The sequence below is a fragment of the Protopterus annectens genome, chromosome 14.part0, assembly GCF_019279795.1.
Source record: "Protopterus annectens isolate FY-2018-M chromosome 14.part0, PAN1.0, whole genome shotgun sequence".
Classification (NCBI taxonomy): Eukaryota; Metazoa; Chordata; order Ceratodontiformes; family Protopteridae; genus Protopterus; species Protopterus annectens.
The window spans coordinates 929,494,794-929,521,220 of NC_056748.1; the positions used below are offsets into that span (position 1 = coordinate 929,494,794).

Consider the following 26,427-nt stretch of genomic DNA (forward strand, 5'->3'; position numbering starts at 1 on the left):
CTAGGACACATGCTCGACTAACATATGTCCGAATCACAAAATATCGAACACACATACACCAAAGCGCTTATCATCGAAAAGCGCTTTTGTGTATGTGTAGCTCAAAATAAAAAATCTACACATACCCCCTACTTTATTATTCTCACTCCAAGATCGCACTACAGTGGGGAAAAGGGAAATTTCCCTTACCCTCACTGTAGCCCGATCTACAAAACAGGCACACATACACAGAAGCTCTTGTCGATGTTAAGCACGTTCGTGTATGTGTGTTCGATGTTTTGTGATTTGGACATATGCTAGTCGAGCATGTGTCCACATCCCATATATAAATATATATATATATATATATATATATATATATATATATATATATATATACATATATGTGTGTATATATATATATATATATATATATATATATATATATGGGTCTACCTGACAACACCGATGCACTACAACACCGACAACGAAATCACCGACACCACATAACCGAAAGTTCACAAACACAAAACCTCATATGCCCGACACACCACAATCCCGACAATCAACAAACAAAACAAATCCCCTGTCCAAAAAGCACACACACAACACAAGCACACCAAAATCCTTACAAACCCACACTAAACCTTACATACACAACTATCTATAACCTTAACCCAAACCCTAACCCTAAGGTCCGTCACTATCGCACACTCACCTAACCCGTGCCCTAACCCTAACTCATTTAACCCACCCCTAACCCTAAAGACTGTCACTATCGCACACTCACCTAACCCGCGCCCTAACCCTAACTCACTTAATCTGCCCCTAACTCTAAAGGCTGTCACTATTGCACACTCACCTAACCCGCGCCCTAACCTTAACTCACTTAACCTGCCCCTAACCTTAAAGACTGTCACTATCGCACACTCACCTAACCCGCGCCCTAACCCTAACTCACTTAACCCACCCCTATCCCTAGAGTCCGTCAATATCGCACACTTACCTTACTCGCACCCTAACCCTAACGTCTGTCACTACCGCATACTTACACAGCCTTTTCACATGTCAGTGTTCTCAGCGTCGGGGTTTTCATCCGTCGGTCATCTCAGTTTTCGAACTTCTGGTGTCGGCGTTCTCATCATTGGCATTGTCAGCTTTCAGCATTGTCAGGTAGACCTATCTATATATATATATATATATATATATATATATATATATATATATATATACACACGGGAGCACTACAGAATCCTGAAAGCCCAAAATCCTGAGACCAAAATCTCAAAAGTTCAAAATACTGAAAACTTAAAATACTGAAAACTCAAAATCCTGAAAACACACAGGATACCAACACTTACTATATTCCAGCACAAGTACCTACAGAAACAAATAAAACACAAACAATATTACTCTTCTTCAAGTATAAGCAGGGGACAAGCCCCCCTGCACCCCCCACTCCTTGCTACTTAAATATATCAACTCTAAGATTGCACTTAGTGTAGTGAAGTGCAATCTCGGAATTGATATATTTAAGTAGCAGGGGGTGTGGGGGAGTGCAGGAGCGCTTGCCTCCTGTGTACAGTTGAAGGGTAATATGTTTCTGTATGTACTTGTGCTGGAATATAGTAGGTGTTGGTATCTTGTGTGCTGTCAGGATTTTGAGTTTTCAGTATTTTGAACTTTTGAGATTTTGGACTCAGGATTTTGGGCTTTCAGGATTCTGTAGCACACACACACACACACACACACACACACACACACACACACACACACACACACACACACACACACACACACACTCTGAATGTATATACCTCCAAAATACATATTCCTGACTTGAGGTAAAAATTCGTAAACTTAAATCACCAACAATTGTGTTAAACTTAACTGCTCCAAGGATAGTGGGGTCTTCAAAACATAATCCTAAATGAACTTATTTTTAAGCAGGAGAACTGAGCATACCTCTAAACTGTCCAGATTTACCTCATATTTTGGGTGTGTTCCTCATACAATCAGTGGTTTTCTGTAATTTTTTGGCAAATAAGTAAGGACTGAATTCAGCACATAATGACAGGCGTTTGAGTTTCACATGTCATATCCTTCAGAAAATGCATGGTAACACAAGACCTTTTATTCTAGCAATTATTTAAGTTTCTACAAGCAATATATTTTTGTGCTAAGTGGTTGAGAGCTATAGAACTGAGACAGATCTAGCATTTTTGTTTTAATTGAAAAAATGGATTAGGATTAAACTGGATAGAATATAAAAAATAGCTGATTGTTACATTAATGTAATTAACTCCTGAGACTTCAGAATTACATTTGAAAGAGAAGCATGGATCTCAAGTGACTAGATAACCAATTTATTAGGAAATGGAACAGTTAAGAGGTTGAAATTACGGTTTGTGTTTTTAAATATTTATATCAAACTGTCAACCCATGTTGGACATTGGTAGTCTTCTGATGGGTTACAGAACTGTGTAAATGCATTTTGGTTTCATCTGGAAGCTAAAACTGAACATCCAATGTCAAACCATGTCTCCCGTTATTAGAATAAGTGCTTTCACAGACACAGAGACTCATCACAGGTAAGCAAAATAACATTTGTAAGAGGCTATTCTGGAGGGGAAAAAACAAGTGGCATTTGCCCTGCTGATACATGATATCTCACACAAATGCAGCATAGCCAGGGTGTTTATTATAAATAATCACTGCCATTTATACTTGAGAAATAAAAGGCAAAGTGTTCATTACATGTGCTTCTTTTTTTCTTGTATCTAGGATCATGTATAGTTTAATCTGGACTTCATAGCAAATCAGAGGTAAAATTTTATTGATTTAAGAAGACATAGGGCTCCTACAATGCGCAAATGGTCTACCGATCACCAAAACAATGAAGCCGTGTTTCTTAGTCATTTGATGTATAATTAATTTATAGAACATATTACTGTGTTCTAAAACTTGTTATCCGCTTCCTTTATAGCTAAAACCTAACTGAGCCAGATAAAGCATTTGAAAAGTTAATGTTCATATTTATACGGTCATAACAGCAGTGAACAAGTTTCTGTCTTGAGAGTTTAATGGGCAGCGAAGGATGAAGACTGCGGTCATCCTTTGTCTGTAGCAGGCGAAGGATGAAGACTGCAGACATTCTTTGTCTGTAGCAGGTGAAGAATGAAGACTGTGGGCATCCTTTGTCTGTAGCAGGTGAAGGATAAAGAGTGCGGTCATCCTTTGTAGCAGGTGAAGGATGAAGAGTGCGGTCATCCTTTGTAGCAGGTGAAGGATGAAGACTGCGGTCATCCTTTGTCTGTAGCAGGTGAAGGATGAATACTGCAGTCATCCTTTGTCTGTAGCAGGTGAAGGATGAAGACTGAGGTCATCCTTTGTCTGTAGCAGGTGAAGGATTAAGACTGCGGTCATCCTTTGTCTGTAGCAGGTGAAGGATGAAGACTGAGGTCATCCTTTGTCTGTAGCAGGTGAAGGATGAAGACTGCAGTCATCCTTTGTCTGTAGCAGGTGAAGGATGAAGACTGAGGTCATCCTTTGTCTGTAGCAGGTGAAGGATGAAGACTGCAGTCATCCTTTGTCTGTAGCAGGTGAAGGATTAAGACTGAGGTCATCCTTTGTCAGTAGCAGGTGAAGGATGAAGACTGCAGTCATCCTTTGTCTGTAGCAGGTGAAGGATGAAGACTGAGGTCATCCTTTGTCTGTAGCAGGTGAAGGATTAAGACTGCGGTCATCCTTTGTCTGTAGCAGGTGAAGGATTAAGACTGAGGTCATCCTTTGTCTGTAGCAGGTGAAGGATGAAGACTGAGGTCATCCTTTGTCTGTAGCAGGTGAAGGATTAAGACTGCGGTCATCCTTTGTCTGTAGCAGGTGAAGGATGAAGACTGCGGTCATCCTTTGTCTGTAGCAGCACCACTGAAACTTTGTTTTTGTACTTGCCATCGGCACTGACTTCCTTTCCTGACTAACATTTACTGCCTTCTCTTCTTAGCATCTCCATTTGCTTTTGCTGATTTTTGTGGGATTAATATATATAAAATATTGCAATGTAATTTTTCTGCATCATTTCCTGTCCCAGTTTCACATTTACTACAGACTGATTTCTATGAAGTAGCGTCTAGCAATTTTTAACCTCACAGCCTGACCTATGAGCAATTGGACAGTTTTTCTCTATTGATATTCCTATAAAGTGGCTTTTTTTCCCTAAGTTTTAAACTAGCCCCTTTTCCTGATAAAATCTTATTTCCCATTGCTAAGTTTTTTTTAAACAGAAGTTAAACTTAATGCTACCTTTTATTTCCACTGTTTTCGCTTAGGTCCTCTAATAGCAATAGTTTACATTTTTCAATGGCCACTGCTGATCACCACCCATTGGATTTGCTCCTGTTTTATATTACCATGTTAGTAGAATAATGATGCCATTGTCAGAGGTCATAAAAAACAAGTGACATTCACCCAGCAGGGACAAGATATCTCACACAAATACTGCATAGCCAGGGTAACACTTCACAAGCCCCAAACATTGGTTGAGATAAGTCTGAGAGAAGATAAGTCAGATCCGACAGGTCCAGTGAAAAAGAAGAGGACCTGGGTCCAGTTAATGGCCAACTGTGGGAAGCCAAAAACAAAAAACGAAAAAAAGTTTTAGGACCTTCAATTACTGTATTCATTTACACATTAAGTACTCAAATGTCACAAAACTAAAATCATAACAAAATTTAAAACGAAAGATTCTTGGCTTGTTATAAAAGCTATAATACTGGCTAGGGGTTAAACATTATATAGAACTTACTCTAGCCTAGTTTCACCCTTGAGATCAAACCTTATCACTCTGGAGTAATGATAGTTTCTTTTCTGCAGTCTTCACTTAAGTTGTATAAATCCATCACATCACTGACTTTTACATTAAAAGTTTTACAAACTGGTCACAAGAGTCAAAGGTTATGTCATTTGGCAAATGTTCTTTCAAGATCTACTTTGGTAAAACCAAAACAGAGGTAAAAATCATTTCCATTTTATACCTTAACCATTTGAAGGAATCATCGTCATCATCATCATCATCAACAGTTATTATGCCAATAAAGCACTCTACTATAGGAATGGTGAAAGACACCAGACTCCCACACCTAAGCTAATTCCCACACTTCATCATAAACATTTTAACTTAAAACGTCCACGGTCTAACATTTCTCAGTTATCTAAAATTAAATCTTTCAAAAGCCTGTAATGGTGATTTTCACTATAATACTAAGAAAATGATGTTTGATGAAACTGATCATATACTTGTGTGTTATGAAATGAATTGCAGTTCACCATACTGTCACTTTCATTCATTATTTGTTTTCATTCATTAAAGTATATTGAAATGCATTGGTGATACCAATCAAAATCAATTTTCACAGCTTTTACAGAAATTACTACCATACCTGAGTCTTGGAGTCAGGCCGGAGCCATGGAAGAACGCCATTCCGTCTCAATTCTGCTAGCTTTGCATTGAGTCTGTGAGCAAGGATAATGGTCAGTGGCATGGCCTCCTCAGTCTCGTCAGTAGCATAACCAAACATCAGACCCTAAAATTAACAAAAATACATTTTTCCTTTACACTTGATTATTTTGCCTTTGATAGCTCCATTATCACTACCATAAAATAAAAATAAATAAATAACATATTATGATACACCCATCAGGCTTACAGCAACTATTCATCATCTGTGAGTCGGGGAAGTCTGAGGCTCGGTTATTAACACCACCATTCTCAAGAAGGATGGCTGACCTCTCCTGTCACCTCAGAAAATGAGATTTCAAAATTCCTAATATTTTGCATAGTTTCCTCTACATTTTTGATATTCTGTGCTCAATTAATTAGGCATCTGCTATATAAGTCTGAAATTAGACCACATAAAAAATATGTCATCAAAACACAGTGATAAACTAGTACTAATGAGTCATAAAAAAATACTAAAAATATTTTGATCCTGAAATAAATTAATATCCATATCCCATGCCGGAATATGTGCCCTCAACCCAACTTAATAAAACTCCAAGGATATAGTACACTAGCAAGAGTTTTATATTTAGCTGGGATCAATCTGCAGCTACACGAGCATATTCACACGTAAATACATATATACATACATACATACATAAATTCATGTGTACATACAGTACATACATACATACATGCATGCATACATACATACATTCATATAGCACATTTTGAAATTCAGCTTCAACATGGAGCACATTGAAAAAGTCACATTTTTGAACCACCTGCTTGGGCAAATCCCTTGGTATAATGCTTATCATATCTTCAAACCTACTGACAATTGTGGGGGATTACTAGTATTTGTCAAGGATATCATCACATCACAACAAATTCCTTGGAATACCACATTTGGATTCCTATAAGTCTGAATTACAATAAACAAGACTAATTATGACTTCACAGACAACTATAAAACACTCTTTATGTCCAGTTCTGAGCATGATAGCAATCTTAACACATTAGCTGAAATTCCCATTAAACCCAAGACCTTTCAATTGGGAGACTTCAACTATCAATCAGTAAATTAGCTGATCTACACTGCCTATGGTCAGTATGCCTAGTGGTTCCTTGACACCATAAATGATAGCTCTTTTTCACAAATAGATAATCATCCTACTAGGCGTACCAATATCCTTGATTTAGTCTTCACAAATATGGCCATTTCCTCCATATTTTATAACTTTATTTATTTATTTTATTTTATTTCATTGTTACTGCAGTGGTGGTGCTGCGGTAGCGTTGTCGCCTCACAGTAAGACGTTGTCCTGTTCGATTCTCAGCTAAAGCGTCTTCTGTGTGCAGACATGCGTGAATGGGCATACCTTCATTGAAGGTTGTACATCAGGGCTGGCAACTCGGTACGTAGAAATCTGCTGCCAATCATTAGCGGACCGGAGTTCCGTTGTGGTGACCCCCAACCGGGAAAAGCCGAAAGATACAACATTTTATTTTATTTCATTTGCATTTGTCTACAAGGCCAGGGTGACCTTGTTTTTAGCGGGGAGAAAAGCTCCAAAAACAAACAACATGCTAAAGCTGCAGAATCAAAATACAGAAATCAAGCAGCGATGGTACAGAACACTACGTTATAGAATAGGTGATACAATAAAGTAGACAATACTAGTTATACAGATGTTAGATTTTAAGTATGCAAGGCAAACAAGAATACAATTGAGGACATGGGATAATAGCGAATGTGTAAACAATACAGTATTGCAATGAAATGGGATAATAGCGAATGTGTAAACAATACAGTATTGCAATGAGATGGGATAATAGCGAATGTGTAAACAATACAGTATTGCAATGAGATGGGATAATAGCGAATGTGTAAACAATACAGTATTGCAATGAGATGGGATAATAGCGAATGTGTAAACAATACAGTATTGCAATGAGATGGGATAATAGCGAATGTGTAAACAATACAGTATTGCAATGAGATGGGATAATAGCGAATGTGCAAAAAATACAGTATTGCAATGAGATGGGATAATAGCGAATGTGTAAACAATACAGTATTGCAATGAGATGGGATAATAGCGAATGTGTAAACAATACAGTATTGCAATGAGATGGGATAATAGCGAATGTGTAAACAATACAGTATTGCAATGAGATGGGATAATAGCGAATGTGTAAACAATACAGTATTGCAATGAGATGGGATAATAGTGAATGTGTAAACAATACAGTATTGCAATGAGATGGGATAATAACAAATGTGTAAACAATACAGTATTGCAATGAGATGGGATAATAGTGAATGTGTAAACAATACAGTATTGCAATGAGATGGGATAATAGCGAATGTGTAAAGAATACAGTATTGCAATGAGATGGGATAATAGTGAATGTGTAAACAATACAGTATTGCAATGAGATGGGATAATAGCGAATGTGTAAACAATACAGTAGTGCAGTTTTGCAGTAGAGAGGGGAAAGACAGAGAGCAGCAGATTAAAGATTCTGAGAGTAACGTACAGCCTTCCAGCTACTGCTATACGGGCATCAAGAATGAATAGAAGATATAGTAGGTAACTGATATAGAAGATTATGTGTGGCTGGGTGGCACATGTTGGACTTAGTACGTTGGAAGCACTGAATGTATATATAAGGGGTCTGAGCTGTAAGTGAGATGGGGAGAAAAAGTAGGAAGCCTAGGAATATTGTTTTTTTTATAGTCAGTGCTGGTACATGTACATAGCCAATGGGATAACAAGTGTTGTTTCAGCCAAGTCTTAAAGTATTCAGGGTTGCTAGAAGACCTAATTGAAGGAGGGAGAGCATTCCATACTTTTGCTATAGCATATGGGTAACACATTTGACCAGCGGAAAGATTAGATTTTGCTACATTAAGGAACATCTGATTGACTGATTGCAGAGGTCTATTTGGGTGATACTTGGTGAACAGAGAGGAGAGGGCAGGACAACTAGAAGGCTTATAGATTATCTTATGAGCTGTGGTTAGTTGCAGGTATGTTAGATGTTGAGGAAGTTCTAGCCAGTTTAGACATTAGAGTGATATGCAGTGATTTGGCACTTGTTAAAAAAATCATGATTTTATTGTAGCTTGAGTCCAGTTTGGATTTAAGAGAGGATTGTATATTAGTAAGGAGAGGTGCACCAAAGAGCAAGGATAGAAGTAGAAAGGAAGAGGTAAAGGACAGTCTTGCTGCATAGGTGAGGAAGTGTTTGTACATGTACATGACACCTAGTTTCTGATGTTTTTTTTTTATGTTTGAGTTAATATGCTGGTCAAAAGTTACACATTCATCTATCATAATGCCTAGACGTTTGGCATATGGAACTACTTCGAGGCTAGTATTGCTGAGTGAGTTGATGGTAAATTCACTTTTGGTTAGGGGTGTTGTTTTTTTAGGGGTGAATAACATGAGTTTGGTTTTATTAGCATTTAGGTCTAAATGGTTATTATACATCCAGGTTTCATTGGAGGTTAAGGCATTTTGGGTGACTGTAAGTAGTTCTGAAGTAGACTTGGCCATGCAGATGATGGTGGAGTCATCTGCATATTGGATGATTAGCATGGGTTATGCTGGTATGGAAATCATTAATGAAAATGCTGAAGAGCAGTGGACTTATTATGGACCCTTGTGGGACTCCAGTATTGATGCTGAGGAAAGAAGAGAGGGCTTGGTGCCATTTGGCTGTTTACTACCTATCTGTAAGGTAGTTGGAAAACCAGCCTAGGGTAGGAGGAGATATGCCTAAACTGGAGAGTTTGGTAAGAAGAAGCAGGTGGGGGACAGTATCAAATGCCTTGTAAAGGTCAAGAAATAGTGAGGAGACAATGTGTCCTGAGTCTTGAGCATGGTTGACTGTGTCCAAGAAAGATATAAGAGCAGTGGTGGTGCTATGACTAGGCCTAAACCCATGCTGGGTTGGGGAGAAAATATGTATCATCATGTATTGTTAAATCAGACCATAATTTGGTAACCTTCTCCTTTAAAAATGGTGGTACTTCCCTTGTACATAGCTTTGGGACACCTGAAAAACAAATTTTCTTCAATTACTTGATGATCAAATTAAATCCACTGTAATCCTCCTCAAATGTATCCCATTGTTAAAGACAATACCTATTCCTCTGACTTCTACACCCACTTAATTTCTTGTATTGATAAGACAGTCCCTATTGGCACCAAATACAGTGACAAACTAATAAAAACTGTTGTAGAATATTAATTAAATTATATAACAAGAGAAAGAAACTGCTTAATGCTTATTAGAGGTCTCATTCTATCTACCTTAAGACCACACACAAGTAAATTAAGAGCTTAAAGGAATCATTAGGAAACTCAAAGCTGAGTATGAACTTAAAACAGCCACTAAAATCAAAAATAACTACAAATCTTTCTTCAACTTTGTCAGGAAGTTAGAAAGTAACAAACAACAATGTTCAGAGTTAGTCCACAATAATACTATGCTCTCTGGCACAAAGGAAATTGATGATGTCCTAGCTAACAAATTTGGTGCAAATTTTACTCCGCTCAGTTACAGCTGTTCCACAGCTTCCACAGTCCCAACCATCCCCTTTAATTACTATGGAAGAAGTTCTCTTAGCCCTCTCTAAAACTAAGAATAATTCATCCATGGCCCTGAAAACATATGAGGATACCTGATTATTAGTGTAAAATATGGCCTTTTTAAACCCTATTTAACCTCTTTAGTCTAAACCTATCCACTGGTTTACATTCCTGGAGCCTGGAAAACAGCTGCTGTAATGCCAGTATAAAAGGGTGGCCCAACCACATGGTAGTTATGAATCCATTAGTCTCTAGCCTCAAATGTAAAGATAAGGGGCTCAATATCTCAGACCTCATTAATCTGGACATTGACCCTCATCAATTTGGCTTTGTCAAACCTTTGTCTTTAACCTGATTAATTTATTTGAATAAGAAGCCGAAGTTGTGGACAGTGGTTATGCAGTGCATACAGCATATTTAGACCTGGCCAAGGCTTTTGATATTATTTTCCATGCAGGCATTATTAACAGAACTGTAAATCTGAATATAAATCCTTTTACTGTGTGAAGCACAGCTAACTGGTTGTCTGACATATACCATATGATTAGAGTCACACATGCTACTTCTGAAAGCAAAAAAGTTACCAATGGTGTACCAGAGGGCTGAGTTTTGGTCCCTTTACTATTCGGCATCTATTTATCAGACCTTCAGGCCTATGGTTAACTAGATCTGCAGACAACTATAAATTGGGTGTTAGTATGTGATCTTCAACTGACTCACAGTTCTAACGTGGGGTAGACCATGTAAACAACTGCTGCAAGGACAATGGTCTGAAATGAAATGCAAATGAATGTAGCACAACTCACTTTGGAAAACTTTGGCTTCCATCCATGCTGGTGGCAAATGTTCGATCACTGGAAAGCAACATGGACTATTTAAGGCTGGAATTATCTACTCAGAACAAGGTGAGGAAATGCTGTGTGCTTATTTTTACCAAAACCTGGCTAAACTCTAACATTAATGACAGTGCAGTCCATGTGGAAGGGCTATCACTTTTTAGAGCAGACAGAATACATTCTCTCAGTGTTAAGTCTGAGGGGGTGGGGTCTGCATATACATCAATAACAACTGCTGTATCAGTTGTGAGACTGCATCCTCGCACTGCTCCGATGATCTAGAGTTTTTGTCACTGAAATGCAGACCTTTTTATTTACTCAGGTAATTTAACAGCATCTGCATTACAGCTGTCTACAGTCCTCCCAGTGCTAATCCAAATGAGGCAATGACCACATTATACTAGGCTATAAATGAACTGCAAAACCGGAATCCAGACTGTGTTCATATAGAGGCAAGTGACTTTAATCAGGCCAACTTGAAAACAGTTCTGCCTCACTATTTCCAATATGTGGACTTTGCAACAAGGGGTGAGAACACACTGGACAAGGTATACAGCAATGTTAAACTTGCATTTAAGACAGTGCCTCACCTACACCTGGGAAACTCTGATCATCTTTCCATATTGTTGCTACCAGCATATAAACCATTGCTAACTAGAGGGAGACCAACAGTTAAACAAGTAAGAGTATGGCCAGGGGGTGCAGTCTCAGCACTCCAGGACTGTTTTGAGAGCACAGACTAGAGCATATTCAAGGAGGTGGCTACTGCGAACCAGTGCATCATCCTGGAGGAGTACACCAAGGCAGTGATGGGCTACATCTTGAAATGTGTAGATGATGTGACAGTCACCAAAGCCATCATCACATGAGCCAACCAGAAACCCTGGTTGATGAGAGAGGTGTACGAACTACTGAAAGCAAGGAATGCAGCCTTCAGGTCTGGAGACAGGGAAGCCCTCAGAACAGCCAGAGCAAATCTGAACAAGGGAGAGAGGGAAGCAAACTGCACCTATGGCAGAAAGATCCAGAGCTACTTCTCTGACCAAAAAGACCCCAGGTGCCTATGGTAGGGTATCCAGTCCATAAATGACTACACAACCCCTATCTTCACAACATGAGGACAACAAAGAATTCTTAAATAAACTGAATGTCTACTCCAGCAGATTTGAAGAACGGAACAAAACAACAGCAAAGAAAATGCCCATCGGCCATGATGAGAAGATGCTCACCCTCAACCCAGCTGATGTCCAGAGGGCTCTGCGCAGAGTTAACCTGAGAAAAGCAGCTGGGCCTGACAACATCCTTGGGCGTGTGGTCAGGGACTGTGCAGTGCAACTAATAAATGTCCTCATGGATATCTTCAATAACTCTCTGAGTCAGCAAATAGTTCTGAAATGCTTCACGGATACAACAGTCATTCCATTACCAAAGAAGTCTCCACCATCTTGCCTAAATGACTACCGCCCTGTAGCCCTTAGCTCCACAGTAATGAAGTGTTTTGAAAGGCTGGTCAAGGACGCCATAACATTTGGGCTGCCTGCTGATCTTAACCCACTGCAGTTTGCTGACCGTGCAAACTGTGCTATGGCAGATGCCATCTCTCTAGCAACACCTTGAGAATAAAAACACCTATGCGAGGGTACTAGTCATTGACTTCAGCTCTGCTTTTAACATGGTCATCCCTCTTCATCTGGCTATGAAGCTACTCCAACTAGTTGTTAACACTCCACTTTGTAACTGGATTCTTGACTTTCTCACAGACAGACATCAGAAAGTGTGTGTAGGAAAAACTCCTCAGATAGCATCACTCTTAACACTGGAGTTCCACAAGGATGTGTACTAAGTTCCTTGCTGTTCACCCTGTTAACACATGATTGTACAGCCAGGTACAACACAAATCACATCATCAAGTTTGTTGATGACACAACGGTGGTGGGCCTCATCAGTAATAATGAGGAAACAGCGTATAGAGATTTGGTGGAACAACTGATTACCTGGTGTGGAAATAATAACTTGACACTAAATGTGAACAAGACAGAAGAGATAATTGTGGGCTACAGGAAAAATCGCAAGGAACATTCACCCCTCACCCTCAATGGGGAAACAGTGGAAAGAGTGAGAAGCACAAAGTTTCTGGGAGTGACATTGATGAGGACTTGTCTTGGAACACAAATACAAATGCAATAGTCAAGAAAGCGCACCAGAGATTGCACTTTTTAAGAAGGCTGAGGAGTGTGAATCTCCCATCAACAGTTCTCACTACCTTCTACAGAGGTACGAAAGAAAGCATCCTGATGAACAACCTCGTAGTATGGTATGGAAGCTGCTCTACCTTTGAGCGCAAATCCCTCCAGAGAGTGGTGAAGACAGCCGAAAGGATCATTAAGACCACCTATCCACAACTTGTACTTATCCAGATGTCTCAGCAGGGCCAGAGTAATAATTAAAGACTGCACTCACCCTGCTTACAGACTGTTCCTGCATCTATCATACGGAAAGCGCTTCCAAAGCATACGTTACAGAACTACGAGGTTCAAGAACAGCTTCTTCCCTAATGTCATCAGGCTGATGAGCTCTAATAACCACTACACTCCATTATGTCCAACTGGGTCAGTAGAATCTGTCTCAAATTGTGCAAGAACCTGGTAACCAGTCTCACCTAATATTCACCATGATTGTAACTTATAGGCCATCTAGGGCAGTAGCAATGCAGTAAAATATCTCTTATTTCAGTTCAATACATGCAAATTCATAAATTAACCATACTGCAATACTCTAAGATTCATAGTGCAATACTCTAATGTTCACAGTGCAATACTCAAATGCCTCTTTCTGTGCAAGGATCAATGCAATGTCTTAACCAAGTACCTGTGCCATACTAATGTCTCATGCAAGTAAGTGTTCAGATCAAAAAGTGTTGTGTTTTTATTATGTGCAATATGTCTGTCTACCTGCATGTTCGTAATGTAATAGCTAGGTGTTACATCTGTAAATGTCTGTGAAAATAGTCTATATGTTGTCTGTACATTGAGTCCAGAGAAAGGGAATTTCATTCAGTTTTTGCACTTTTGTGATTTCTGAATGACAATAAAGTTTACTTTGACTTTGACTAAACAAAACACTTTTGGTTACCATGTAGGAGCTGTACCCCACCAATCAGGCACTGCTGCAAGGTATCTAGGGACTCTTGCTAATAATTACTTATCATTTGACCGCCATGCCTCCGCAGCAGTTCAGAAAGCCCTTTATCTGGCTCCTCACATTACCAAAGGCATCTTTGCTACATTCAGAGAAGTCTTAATTTCCCCTTTACTCATATCTTATCAGACCCATTATTGAACACAATGCACCTTTTTGCATGTATTTTCCTAAACATATCACACAACTTAAGAGACCTTTGAGTTGTAAAACTAAAAAGATCAGTAGCCTCAAAAACCTTGGTTATCAATGGAGACTAGCAGCCTTTCTCTGTTTGACCTCCTTTTCCTCTGAAGAACTAACAGCGCCTCAAATACATGATTAAAGCAACGTAATGTGCTTCAGAGCACTGGCTTTTGTGAAACTGCACCTGCTCTTAAATGGGTTTGATCTTCTGGTTGTCGAGAAAGTGTGTTTTCGACAATCAGAAGTAGACCCATAAATATATATATATATATATATATATATATATATATATATATATATATACATACATACAGTATACACTATATATATTTTATGTGTGTGTGTGTGTGTGTATATATATATATATATATATATATATATATATATATATATATATATATATATATATATATATATATGTATATACATATAGGGTTACCATCATAATATTGAAAGGCAATTTGGTCAAAAAATTAGATCCCAACCCAGAACACTGAATTATCAAAATGTCTACAATCATTACATTGAAAAAGCAATGAGATCAACTCTACTAATTTGCAGGGGGCCTACGCCCCCTTCACCCCCCACACCCCCTACTTAAATATATCAACTCTGAGAAATAGACAAATTCGATAATTTCCACATTATGAGTTGAGACTAACTTAATTTCAATAGTTTGATCATTCACTATAGTGTGTTCAACCAATTCAGTTTCAACCAATTGTCATTCAATATTATCATTCAATATTATAATAGTAAACCTATATATATATATATATATATATATATATATATATATATATATAAATATATATATATATATATATATATATATATATATATAAAGATTGGGTGTTGGGCTGGCAACTCAGCACCGTAAAAATCCACTGCCAATCAATCTGCGGACCGGTGATCCACTGTGGCGACCCCTAACTGGGAAAAGCCTAAAGACATTGATATATATATATATATATATATATATATATATATATATAGTCTTAGTTCTGGTTTAAGGTTTGCAGTCTACACTCTTGTGGGAGGAGAGGGTAGCCTCCGCTCTTCTAAGGCGGGAATTGCTGGTTGAGGGCTTATTGTGCCTGTTATTCTAAGTGTCTTTGTTTTGGTTTAAGCTCAATTAACTGGGACTGCTCTGTGTTTGGCATCCTTTGCCAGAGGGCCAGAGGCCCAGAGTGTTTCTGTTTGGATCCAAGCCATCCAAAGCTAAGAACAAGAAATTAAGCTCATTTAGGTTCATAGGTTGGTACTAGGCTCTAGGGCCTATACAAGCCTAGCCATAACAATTCCCTGGCTATTTCTTCCCACAGTATTTACTTTCCTGGACCCCTGTCTAGCAAGGTGACTGACGTGATCCCCGGGGTGAATTTTCTATCTCCCATCCAATCATTAAGGTTCCTTTTGAAGAGGGCCAAAGAGGCGCTCTGCTTGACATGTATGGGCAGTCTATTCCAGAGTCTGGGGAGTCTCTGGGTCAGGAATCTATCCCTCCAGCATGTTCTGTTCATTGTGATGACAAGGCTTAGATCACTGGAGCGTGTGTCTCTGAGGGATTGGGATTTCTTTAAGTGTAGCATGTCTAACAACTCTGGGTTTGACATGGCCTTGTATGTTAAGCAGAGATCGCCTCTGAGTAGACGATATGCGACAGAGTATAGGTGGAGTTTTTTTACATGGTCAGCATAGGGCACCTGCTTTAGGCCTGTGATTCTTTTAGTGAGGTATTTCAGTGGCCTTTCCAGTTGTTGCAGATGTCTTGAGAGGTACATACCAAACGGGGCGTTGTATTCTATAATGGCTCTAATGAGGGATGTGTACAGTGGGACAATGACCTCCTTTTTTCTGGATGAAAAGCCCTTAGTGATGAGGTGTGCCACATAGAAGGATTTCCTGACTGTTGTGGCGATGTGGTTATTAAAGGTGAAACCACTGTCCACCTGTGTCCGTAAGTCTCTTATCACACTTTCGGTGTTTAGTGTACTGCTACCTATGTGGTAATTCATGGGTACATGTTTTTTTCTCAAAGGGGATAACTGTACATTTCTTGGCATTGAGCATGAGCTCATGGCTCTGGCACCAATCATTTGTTTCTGTAAGGCCCTTTTGTAGAATATCCACATCATTTAGGGATACAATAATGGCTCCCAGTTTGCAGTCATCTGCGAATTTTGTTAGCCAGAGTCCCTTAGTATTGGCCTGTACTTCAGAGAAGTAGATGCCAAACAACAGCAGTCCCAGGACTGAACCCTGAGGTACTCCAATTGTCACCTGTCTGGAGCTGGATTTGGAGTCGGCTACTTTTACAGTGTGGGCTCTGTCATTAAGTCAGTTGGCAACCCATCAAGTGACGTAGGGATTAATGCCCAGCTTAGTAAGTTTATCTGTGATTCCAGAGTGGGGGATGGTGTGAAAGGCCTTGGCGAGGTCCAGATAGGCTGTGTGGACCACCTTACTCTTGTCCATGGCTCTGGAGACTGATTCGAAGAAATCAATCAGGTTCAGGAGACAAGATCGTCCCTTCACGAACCCAAACTGGGTGGGGTCCAGTGTTTGAAGGTTGCCAATGTCTTTGTTTATAAGTTCCATGATAATACATTCCATGGCCTTGCAGATCAGGCTCATCAGATTGATGGGGCGGTAGTTCCCGGGATCCAAGGTGGATCCCACCGTGTGGAGTGGGATAACTGTAGCTGTGCGCCACTCAGTGGGCACAAAGCCTGAGGTGAGGCTATGATTAAACATGACACTTAGGTGAGGTGCCAGTTCATTTTGTAGTTCATGTAGTACACAGCCTGGGATGTCATCTGGTCCCATGGATGCTGTATTCTTAGCTTTGGAGAGTGTGTTTTTTACCTGTGTGGCCATTATTACCGGAATTTGGCAATCTTCCGGTATTGAGATGGGCCATTTAGGGGGTGAGAGGGGGGTGAAGTTGGCACTGAATCGATCTGCCAGGATATTGGCAATATCCTTGGGATCAGTATATTTAATGCCATTCTGTTGTAGCTCAGAGCAGATCTGAGCATTGCCATTTAGATTCTTGACATAGCTATAGGATGCCTTGTGGTTGTCTTTGGAATCTTTGCCAATTTTATTTTTGTAACTAGCTTTGGAGGATTTTATGAGGGATCTCAGCTTCTTGCTGAGGCTGATAAGGGAGTTTTTTGCATCCTAGGATTTTCCTCTTTTCTGCAACAGTTTTTTTCCTTTTTTGTAAAGTTTGTTTATGGCAAGGGACCACCAGATTGGCTTCCATTTTTTAGAGGAGAGCATCTTGGTTTTATTGGGTATTGCACAATCCATGCACGAGTGGATGTGCTCCTACAGTGTCTTAGTGTAGGAATCAGCAGTCGAACTTTCAGTTCCCGTCTGCATGGGTGTCATGATGTTTGTCATTTCTGACTTGAGTAGCATGAAGTTGGCTTTGGAGAAGTTTTTACAGAGGTTTCCTTACTTCTAATTTTGAATTTGAGCTGCACTTTTTCATCTGCATTTTACTGTTTTACTGCATTAATTTGTGCCTTTTTTACTGTTTGTACCTGATTTTTACCTGCACTTGTCTTGCACTGAAATATTGCTTAGTTAGTATAGACCAGATGCAGACTTGCTGAATCTAGCCTGTTTTTCATACACTTGAATTCAAATTCAGCCATCTTACATTGACAGGCTTCCCTGCACCCTTGTGGCAGAAGAGTGTGGATATAACCTTGCCTGAGCTGGGAATTGCTGGAGGAAGGATCATCGTGTGATTTTCTATTGGCAGACTAGTTTAAAACTGTTTAACGTCACCTGTATATAAACCTCGTATCTGTGCGGGTTTTGGCTCAATTAACTGGAACTGCTCTGCAATCCAAGCCATCCAAAGTTAAGAACAAGAAATTAAGCTAATTTTGAGTTTGATCTGCACTTTTTCATCTGTATTTCACTGTTTTACTGCATTAATTTGTGCCTTTTTGACTTTTTAACTGACTGTGCCTGCTTATTACCTGCACTGTTTTGCTCTAAAATATTACTTAGTGTAAACTAGATCCAGACTTGCTGAATCTAGCCTGTTTTTCACGCACTTGAACTCAAATCCAGCCATGTTGCATTAAGAAGGGGCTCCCCTGCACCCATGTGGCAGAATAGTGTGGATATAGCCTTGCCTGAGCTGGGGATTGCTGGAGGAAAGATCATTGTGTGATTTCCAATTGGCAGACTAGTTTAAAACTGTTTAATTCCGCCTCTATATAAGCCTTGCTTTTGCATGTAACTGCACACTGACTTGTATAGACACAAATGCCTAGAAACGATTTTTTCCCTAGACACCAATCAGTGAAACCCTCCTAGGTTCCCTGCTGATCTGTGGGAAATGCAGCTGCACATTTCTGAATTTTAGGCAACTAAGCTGAGCATTGAGCAGCATCGCCCCATGTTTCATCCCTGATCTTCTATAGAATAAGTCCCCTTGTTAATCCAGGAGTAATAGGTGATCTAATTTTCCCTCTCACAAATTAGTATTTAAGAATTACCTGCTACTATGGGCACTCAGTTTCCTAACATTTCTCCAGCCAACCTGATTGACATGGGCATTCTGAGGCAATGTCCCAATTGCCTCACTTGTACTGACAACCACTTGCTCCTAAAGCATCTGCATTTTACAGTATGTGAGAGATGTATTTGCCATGAAACTAGAATCAGTCTTCTCATGTAACAATAAACAAGACATCAAACAGGTTGTCAGCACACATACCTCTCCACTCACACAAGCTAAGGTCAAGACACATATACCCACATACCTGGAGGTACTCACTAACTGCCTACCAAAAGACCAGAGACCCGAGACCTCCCAAGCACAAACAACCTACACATACTGCCACAATACAGACAGCACTGATATCAGAGTATAAGCAAAGAGAAAGAAATAGGGAGGTCCTAAATGAAAGTATGGCACTGGTAGAGTTTTTAGTAGAATCTAAGAAGCTGCCATTAACAAAAAGAATAATTAGTACAGCCTATAAAATAACGATAACTATAAGAATCAATCAGAGGAGGTTAGAAAGGATTGGGAATATGCTGGATAAGCAATTAATGAAGAAACAATGGGAGGATATATGTATGTCTCCCAAATATGCAACAAAATCTGGAAGATTAGGATTTTTTCTTGGAAATGTTTACATAGATATTTTTATAACCCAAGTAGATTCCAGAGAATTTTTTCACAGATAAACAGCAAATGCTGGAGATGTGATGTGGAAGAAAGTGGTACTTGGAAGCATATTTTCTGGGAGTGTAGTGGGTTGGCGGACTTTAAGGATTCCCTTTGGGATTCACTGTTGGAGATGCTGGGTTAGTGGATTGGTGTGACGAGGGAGATGATTTTTCATATCATATCATTCATAAAAAAAAAATTTGAGCATAAATCCTAGTGTGTTTATGTACACAAAAAGGTTATTCCTAGAATCTTGGGAGGGTCTTGGGAAAACGGATTAGAGTACAGAGAATTGATGTGGCAGCTCAGGCCCGACACAGGGATACCCCCACATATGAATGAAAATATTCCTATTGTTGGTCTCCTGAAAATGCATGGAACCAAATTATAAAAGTACAAGAATATGATAGTTTTATATACACATTTGTTATATATAGTTTTTCCATATACATTTTAATGTGTGTGTGTGTATGTGTGTGTGTGTGTGTGTGTGTGTGTGTGTGTGTGTGTGTATATATATATATATATATATATATATATATATATATATATATATACACTGGTTCATTTTATTTGGAGTCAAACTTTTTCAGAAATAAGTAAAAAACTTTTAACTGCAATTTATATACCCATTATTACATAACAGGAGTGGATTTGGAGGTTGGGGAAGGAGACTTAATTTCCTATTTCTTAATTTTAGAATACATTTGATGTTGAAATTCCCGTTTAAGCCTGTGGGCATGCTGACTTTCAGCAGAATTTGCCATCTAAGTTGTTTTACTCAGAGACATGAACTGGTGTCCCCATAAAACTGCAGAACTTTGGTGGGACCAATAACTTTGGTGAGTTCTTAGTTGCTGTCTATCATGCGCCAGTTCTGGGAGATGATGTCCCTGATGGTGGGAGAGTCAAGGGATATGGAGAGTGGCAGTCTGGGGTGTTCACATGGGTACCAGAACAACAGAGTGAGGGGGGAGGGGAGCCCACCCACTTTTGCAGATCATCCATACCTCCCAACTGTCCTGAATTACTTCTTTATTTTTGTTTTTCATGCTTTAGCTGACATCATCACATGCACGATGACATCAGCACATCAGGGCTACCAGCCTGTATGTATATTACTGTCAGAGTGAGTAAGCTGCTGCTGGGTGAACACAGAGTGTGTGTGTGTGTGTGTGTGTGTGTGTGTGTGTGTGTGTGCGTGTGTGTAAATGCAATGGAATATATCTGGTGGCTAGAGGTACTCAGGGCTCAAACCCTGTACCTTGGGTACAGGTAAAAAAGAGTCTAAAGTCCCTAGCCACCATCACTTGTGAATGTATGCCTCACATTTTTGTTCTGTTCCTCTGGTTTTCAGGAGTGGTAAAACAAAACCTTTTATTCTAGCAATTTCTAAGGTTATAAAATCAGTATTTGAAATGTGTCCCTATTCTGGGGCTGTATTCCCCCATTATTGGCTTTGTTCTGTATTTTTGTGCTAAGAGGTTGAGAGCTATGGTGAGAAGTGAGAATTGAATTCACTAAATGATATGATAGCCATTTAAGTTTGTCTTTCTGTCTTTCAAGAAACTGCTGGTTTAGCTTAGTGGTATGTTGCTCTGACAGCGCACAGTGTTCTGGGTTCAGGACTTGGCAGTGAAATGCATGGTGGTAACACAACATTTTATGCAAGCAACTTTCCAAAATTATACAAGCAATGTTTAAAATGTGTCCCTGGTTTTGGCCTATTGCCCCCCCCCCCAAATGAAAATAAGTTCAAGAAGCTGTGCAACATGCCTATGGCTTACACTACTGTGATTCTGTATTTATATATTGTGTGTAGAAGTAGACTGTTATCATGGAAATGTTCTGAATAGGGCAGTTTTGTCATTATTGGTGCATGCATTTTGCTTCATTGCCTACTGGAAAAATGTTCAAATAATAAATTTAAAATGCAGTTGTGTGTAGAAGTAGACTGTTATCATGGAAATGATCTGAATAGGGCAGTTTTGTCATTATTGGTTAATGCATTTTTGTTTCATTGCCTACCGGAAAAATGTTTAAACAATAAATTTAAAATTTGCTGTATTATACAAGGAATATAATTTAATACAATCAGGAAGGTGAATCAAGGAATGCATACATGTATGCACGGCCCTAAAAATATGCATACATGTATGCACGGCCCTAAAAATGTGTTTTAAAACAGCCCAGAGGAAAGTGTGAAAGGCTGAAAATCATGGGCAAATGTTAAGCTTTACTCTTGTTATCAAAGCAATGAATGAAGGTAAAACAGTTCACACCACATTACCTTGACCTGGCCAAGCCTTTTGACACAATCCCCTACTCAGGTGTAGTACAAAAGATGAATAATGTAGGAGAAAACACTTACAACACCAGCTGCATTGCCAACTTGGCTCACGGGATGCAGGAGATTGAAACAGGGGAAGAAACCAGTCACCAATGGAGTCCCCCAGGGTTCGGTGCTGAGACTTTTTCTGTTTGGCATATACATCTCAAAAGTAAAAGGATATACCAAAGAGCTATGGCCTGCTAAGTTTGAGATGACTGCAAGCTAGGAGAAGTTACTGAATCCCCAAATTACTTAACCGTCATGCAAGAAGGTTTATCCCAAATAATAACTGGTGTCAAAATCATGACAATGCCCTCTGAGAACTGGTCCAATTGTTTGGCATTTGGGAACTTGTGTACACAGCGACCTAACTTTTGACCAACATGTGCCCAGATTCATAAGAAAGCCTGTCTATATTGCACAGCTTATAAACAAATTGATTGTGACTAGATCTAGAGATGTTGTTGACCCCCTTTACAAAGCTCTCATTATGTCAATCATTTTGCATAATGCCCACTTTGGCATGTATCTGTCCAGCCACATGCAACAACTGGAATACCTTCAGAGATACCTTACTAAAATGATACAAGTCCTAAACAATAGGTCTTGCATGGATCACCTGAAAGATTTATTACTATACTCAGTATCCTACAGAGTGCTTAGAGGTGACATGCCCTGCATACAAAGCATCCTCCAACATAATACAGATGGACCTACTTAACATCAGCAAGTCAAATGGCATCACAAATATTCAATCCAGGTATCTAAACTGAATGTTGTGGAGAGATGGATATATATCAGAGAGGCGACCACTGTTCCGGAACAGACTATCCATAAAAATAAAGCAAAGCTCATCCATCCATATTCAAATGCAACTTTGATCTAAGGATGGGCAATCGAAAATGTACTCCAGGATTTCCCCTCATGCCACTAATGGATAGAGGCAGTTCCTCAGTGTACTCACTGTATTATCAAATAGATGTCATAGTTTTACTTTGTTTATTAACTATTGTTTTTACTGGGTAAATGAGCTTATACAAGGAACCTTTTCATCCATGAATTCAAACAAAGATAGATACAAGCTAAGCAATAATTACAAAAAGCAGCTAAACAGCAGTACAGACATGGCGTATGCAGCACTGCACCTTACGAAGAATCCTTTTACCTACATGCTGCAGCACTGCACCTTACGAAGAATCCTTTTATCTACATGATGCAGCACTGCACCTTACGAAGAATCCTTTTACCTACATGATGCAGCACTGCACCTTACGAAGAATCATTTTACCTACATGATGCAGCACTGCACCTTACGAAGAATCCTTTTAACTACATGATGCAGCACTGCACCTTACGAAGAATCCTTTTAACTACATGATGCAGCACTGCACCTTACGAAGAATCATTTTACCTACATGATGCAGCACTGCACCTTACGAAGAATCATTTTACCTACATGATGCAGCACTGCACCTTACGAAGAATCCTTTTACCTACATGATGCAGCACTGCACCTTACAAAGAATCCTTTTACCTACATGATGCAGCACTGTACCTTACGAAGAATCCTTTTACCTACATGATGCAGCACTGCACCTTATGAAGAATCCTTTTACCTACATGATGCAGCACTGCACCTTACGAAGAATCCTTTTACCAACATGATGCAGCACTGCACCTTATGAAGAATCATTTTACCTACATGATGCAGCACTGCACCTTATGAAGAATCCTTTTACCTACATGATGCAGCACTGCACCTTACGAAGAATCCTTTTACCAACATGATGCAGCACTGCACCTTATGAAGAATCATTTTACCTACATGATGCAGCACTGCACCTTACGAAGAATCATTTTACCTACATGATGCAGCACTGCACCTTACGAAGAATCCTTTTACCAGCATGATGCAGCACTGCACCTTACGAAGAATCCTTTTACCAACATGATGCAGCACTGCACCTTATGAAGAATCCTTTTACCTACATGATGCAGCACTGCACCTTACGAAGAATCCTTTTACCAACATGATGCAGCAATGCACCTTATGAAGAATCCTTTTACCTACATGATGCAGCACTGCACCTTACGAAGAATCCTTTTACTAACATGATGCAGCACTGCACCTTACGAAGAATCATTTTACCTACATGATGCAGCACTGCACCTTACGAAGAATCCGTTTACCTACATGATGTAGCACTGCACCTTACGAAGAATCCTTTTACCAACATGATGCAGCACTGCGCCTTATGAAGAATAATTTTACCTACATGATGCAGCACTGCACCTTACAAAGAATCATTTTACCTACATGATGCAGCACTGCACCTTACGAAGAATCCTTTTACCTACATGATGCAGCACTGCACCTTACGAAGACTCCTTTTACCAACATGATGCAGCACTGCACCTTATGAAGAATCATTTTACCTACATGATGCAGCACTGCACCTTACGAAGAATCCGTTTACCTACATGATGCAGCACTGCACCTTACGAAGAATCCTTTTACCAACATGATGCAGCACTGCACCTTACGAAGAATAATTTTACCTACATGATGCAGCACTGCACCTTACGAAGAATCATTTTACCTACAAGATGCAGCACTGCACCTTACAAATAATCCTTTTACCTACATGATGCAGCACTGCACCTTACGAAGAATCCTTTTACCTACATGATGCAGCACTGCACCTTACGAAGAATCATTTTACCTACCTTATGAAGAATCCTTTTACCTACATGTAAGCATTTGCTGTCTTTATTCCTTTAAAATGATTGAAAACTCCCAGTTCACTACTTTTCCAGATACAAAATTCTCTTTTTTATGGCTCCTTTTTTTGCTGCTGTGTATTTTATGAGGCATATTAAGAGAACAATGTGCTGATTAGCTTGTTTAAGAGTATACAAATCAAAATCTAGTTTTGAGTATTGTACAAGTTGGTTCACAAGTTTATGCACTTTAAATAACTTTTACCTTACAATTATCACTCATACCTTTACAGCACCTTAAAGCTGAGCGAGTTCCCATTTTTCTTTACATTCATTTTTTTCTACTTCTTTTTGCCTATTCAATGCCAGATCAGTGCAGAACCTGTCGCTGAGTCCCTGTCCATAGCCCGCCTTTGGCTGATCTACCCTCCCCCTCAACTAGTCAAGATCATACTGGCAAAGACTTATATTATCACATTGGATTGTCTTGGTATATTATTTGCTGACTGTTGTGTACTACTGCCTTGGAGGGGTGCAAAACGGCTAATAAACTGCCTTGGGAATCAGCTCTCAGATGTCACCTCTCATCAGGAAACTGCTGTTCAATCACTGTTACTAATTCAACTCTTCCTACATCTCCTTCATTCCTCAAGAGGAAGGTGATCTGTTTAAAGCTAATCACTTCTTCCACTCACTAGTCAGCCATCATAACACAGGCCATGACTTAAAGCTGACATCATACATGAACATGTTGTCTCATGGTGGCAGCTACAGTAGGCACCTTACTACTGTGCCATCATAACAAAGGCCATGACTTAAAGCTGACATCATACATGAACATGTTGTCTCATGGTGGCAGCTACAATAGGCAATTTCCTACTCTGCTATCACAACACAGGCCGTGACTTAAAGCTGGTATCATACATGAGCATACTGTCTCATGGTGGCAGCTACAGTAGGCACCTTACTACTGTGTCATCACAACATAGGCCGTGACTTAAAACTGGCACCATACATGAACATGTTGTCTCACGGTAGCAGCTAAAGTAGGCACTTTACTACTCTGCTATCACAACACAGGCCTGATGTAAAGCTGGCATCATCCATGAACATGTTGTCTCACGGTGGCAGCTACAGTAGGCACCTTACTACTCTGCCATCACAACACAGGCTGTGACTTAAAGCCGGCATCATACATAAACATGTTGTCTCATGGTGGCAGCTACAGTAGGCACCTTACTACTGTGCCATCACAACACAGGCCATGACTTAAAGCTGGCATCATACATGAACATGTTGTCTCGGGCAGCTACAGTAGGCACCTTATTACTGCGCCATCACAACACAGGCCATGACTTAAAGTTGGCATCATACATGAATATATTGTCTCATGGTGGCAGCTACAGTAGGCACCTTACTACTCTGCCATCACAAGACAAGCTGTGACTTAAAGCTGGCATCATACATGAACATGTTTTCTCATGGTGGCAGCTACAGTAGGCACCTTAATACAGTGCTATCACAACACAGGCCATGACTTAAAGCTGGCATCATACATGAACATGTTGTCTCATGGTGGCAGCTACAGTAGCCATCTTACTACAGTGCCATCACAACACAGGCCATGACTTAAAGCTGGCATCATATATGAACATGTTGTCTCATGGTGGCAGCTACAGCAGGCACCTTACTACTGTGCCATCACAACACAGGCCGTGACTTAAAGCTGGCATCATATATGAACATGTTTTAGTGGCAGCTACAGCAGGCACCTTACTACTATGCCATCACAACACAGGCTGTGACTTAAATCTGGCATCATACATGAACATGTTGTCTTATGGTCGCAGCTACAGTAGGCACCTTAC

At 39.7% G+C, this 26,427-nt stretch overlaps 1 protein-coding gene across 1 annotated transcript in view; it reads right to left on the reverse strand.

The window, feature by feature from the left end:
• The window catches only part of LOC122789349 (S-adenosylmethionine synthase), a 516,516-nt gene that overhangs the window by 147,483 nt on the left and 342,606 nt on the right, over positions 1-26,427 (reverse strand). Inside the window, exon 5 of the mRNA XM_044056729.1 lies at positions 5,418-5,561. Within this exon, the coding sequence (XP_043912664.1) occupies positions 5,418-5,561 (144 nt within the window). The remainder of the gene's footprint in view (positions 1-5,417; positions 5,562-26,427) is intronic.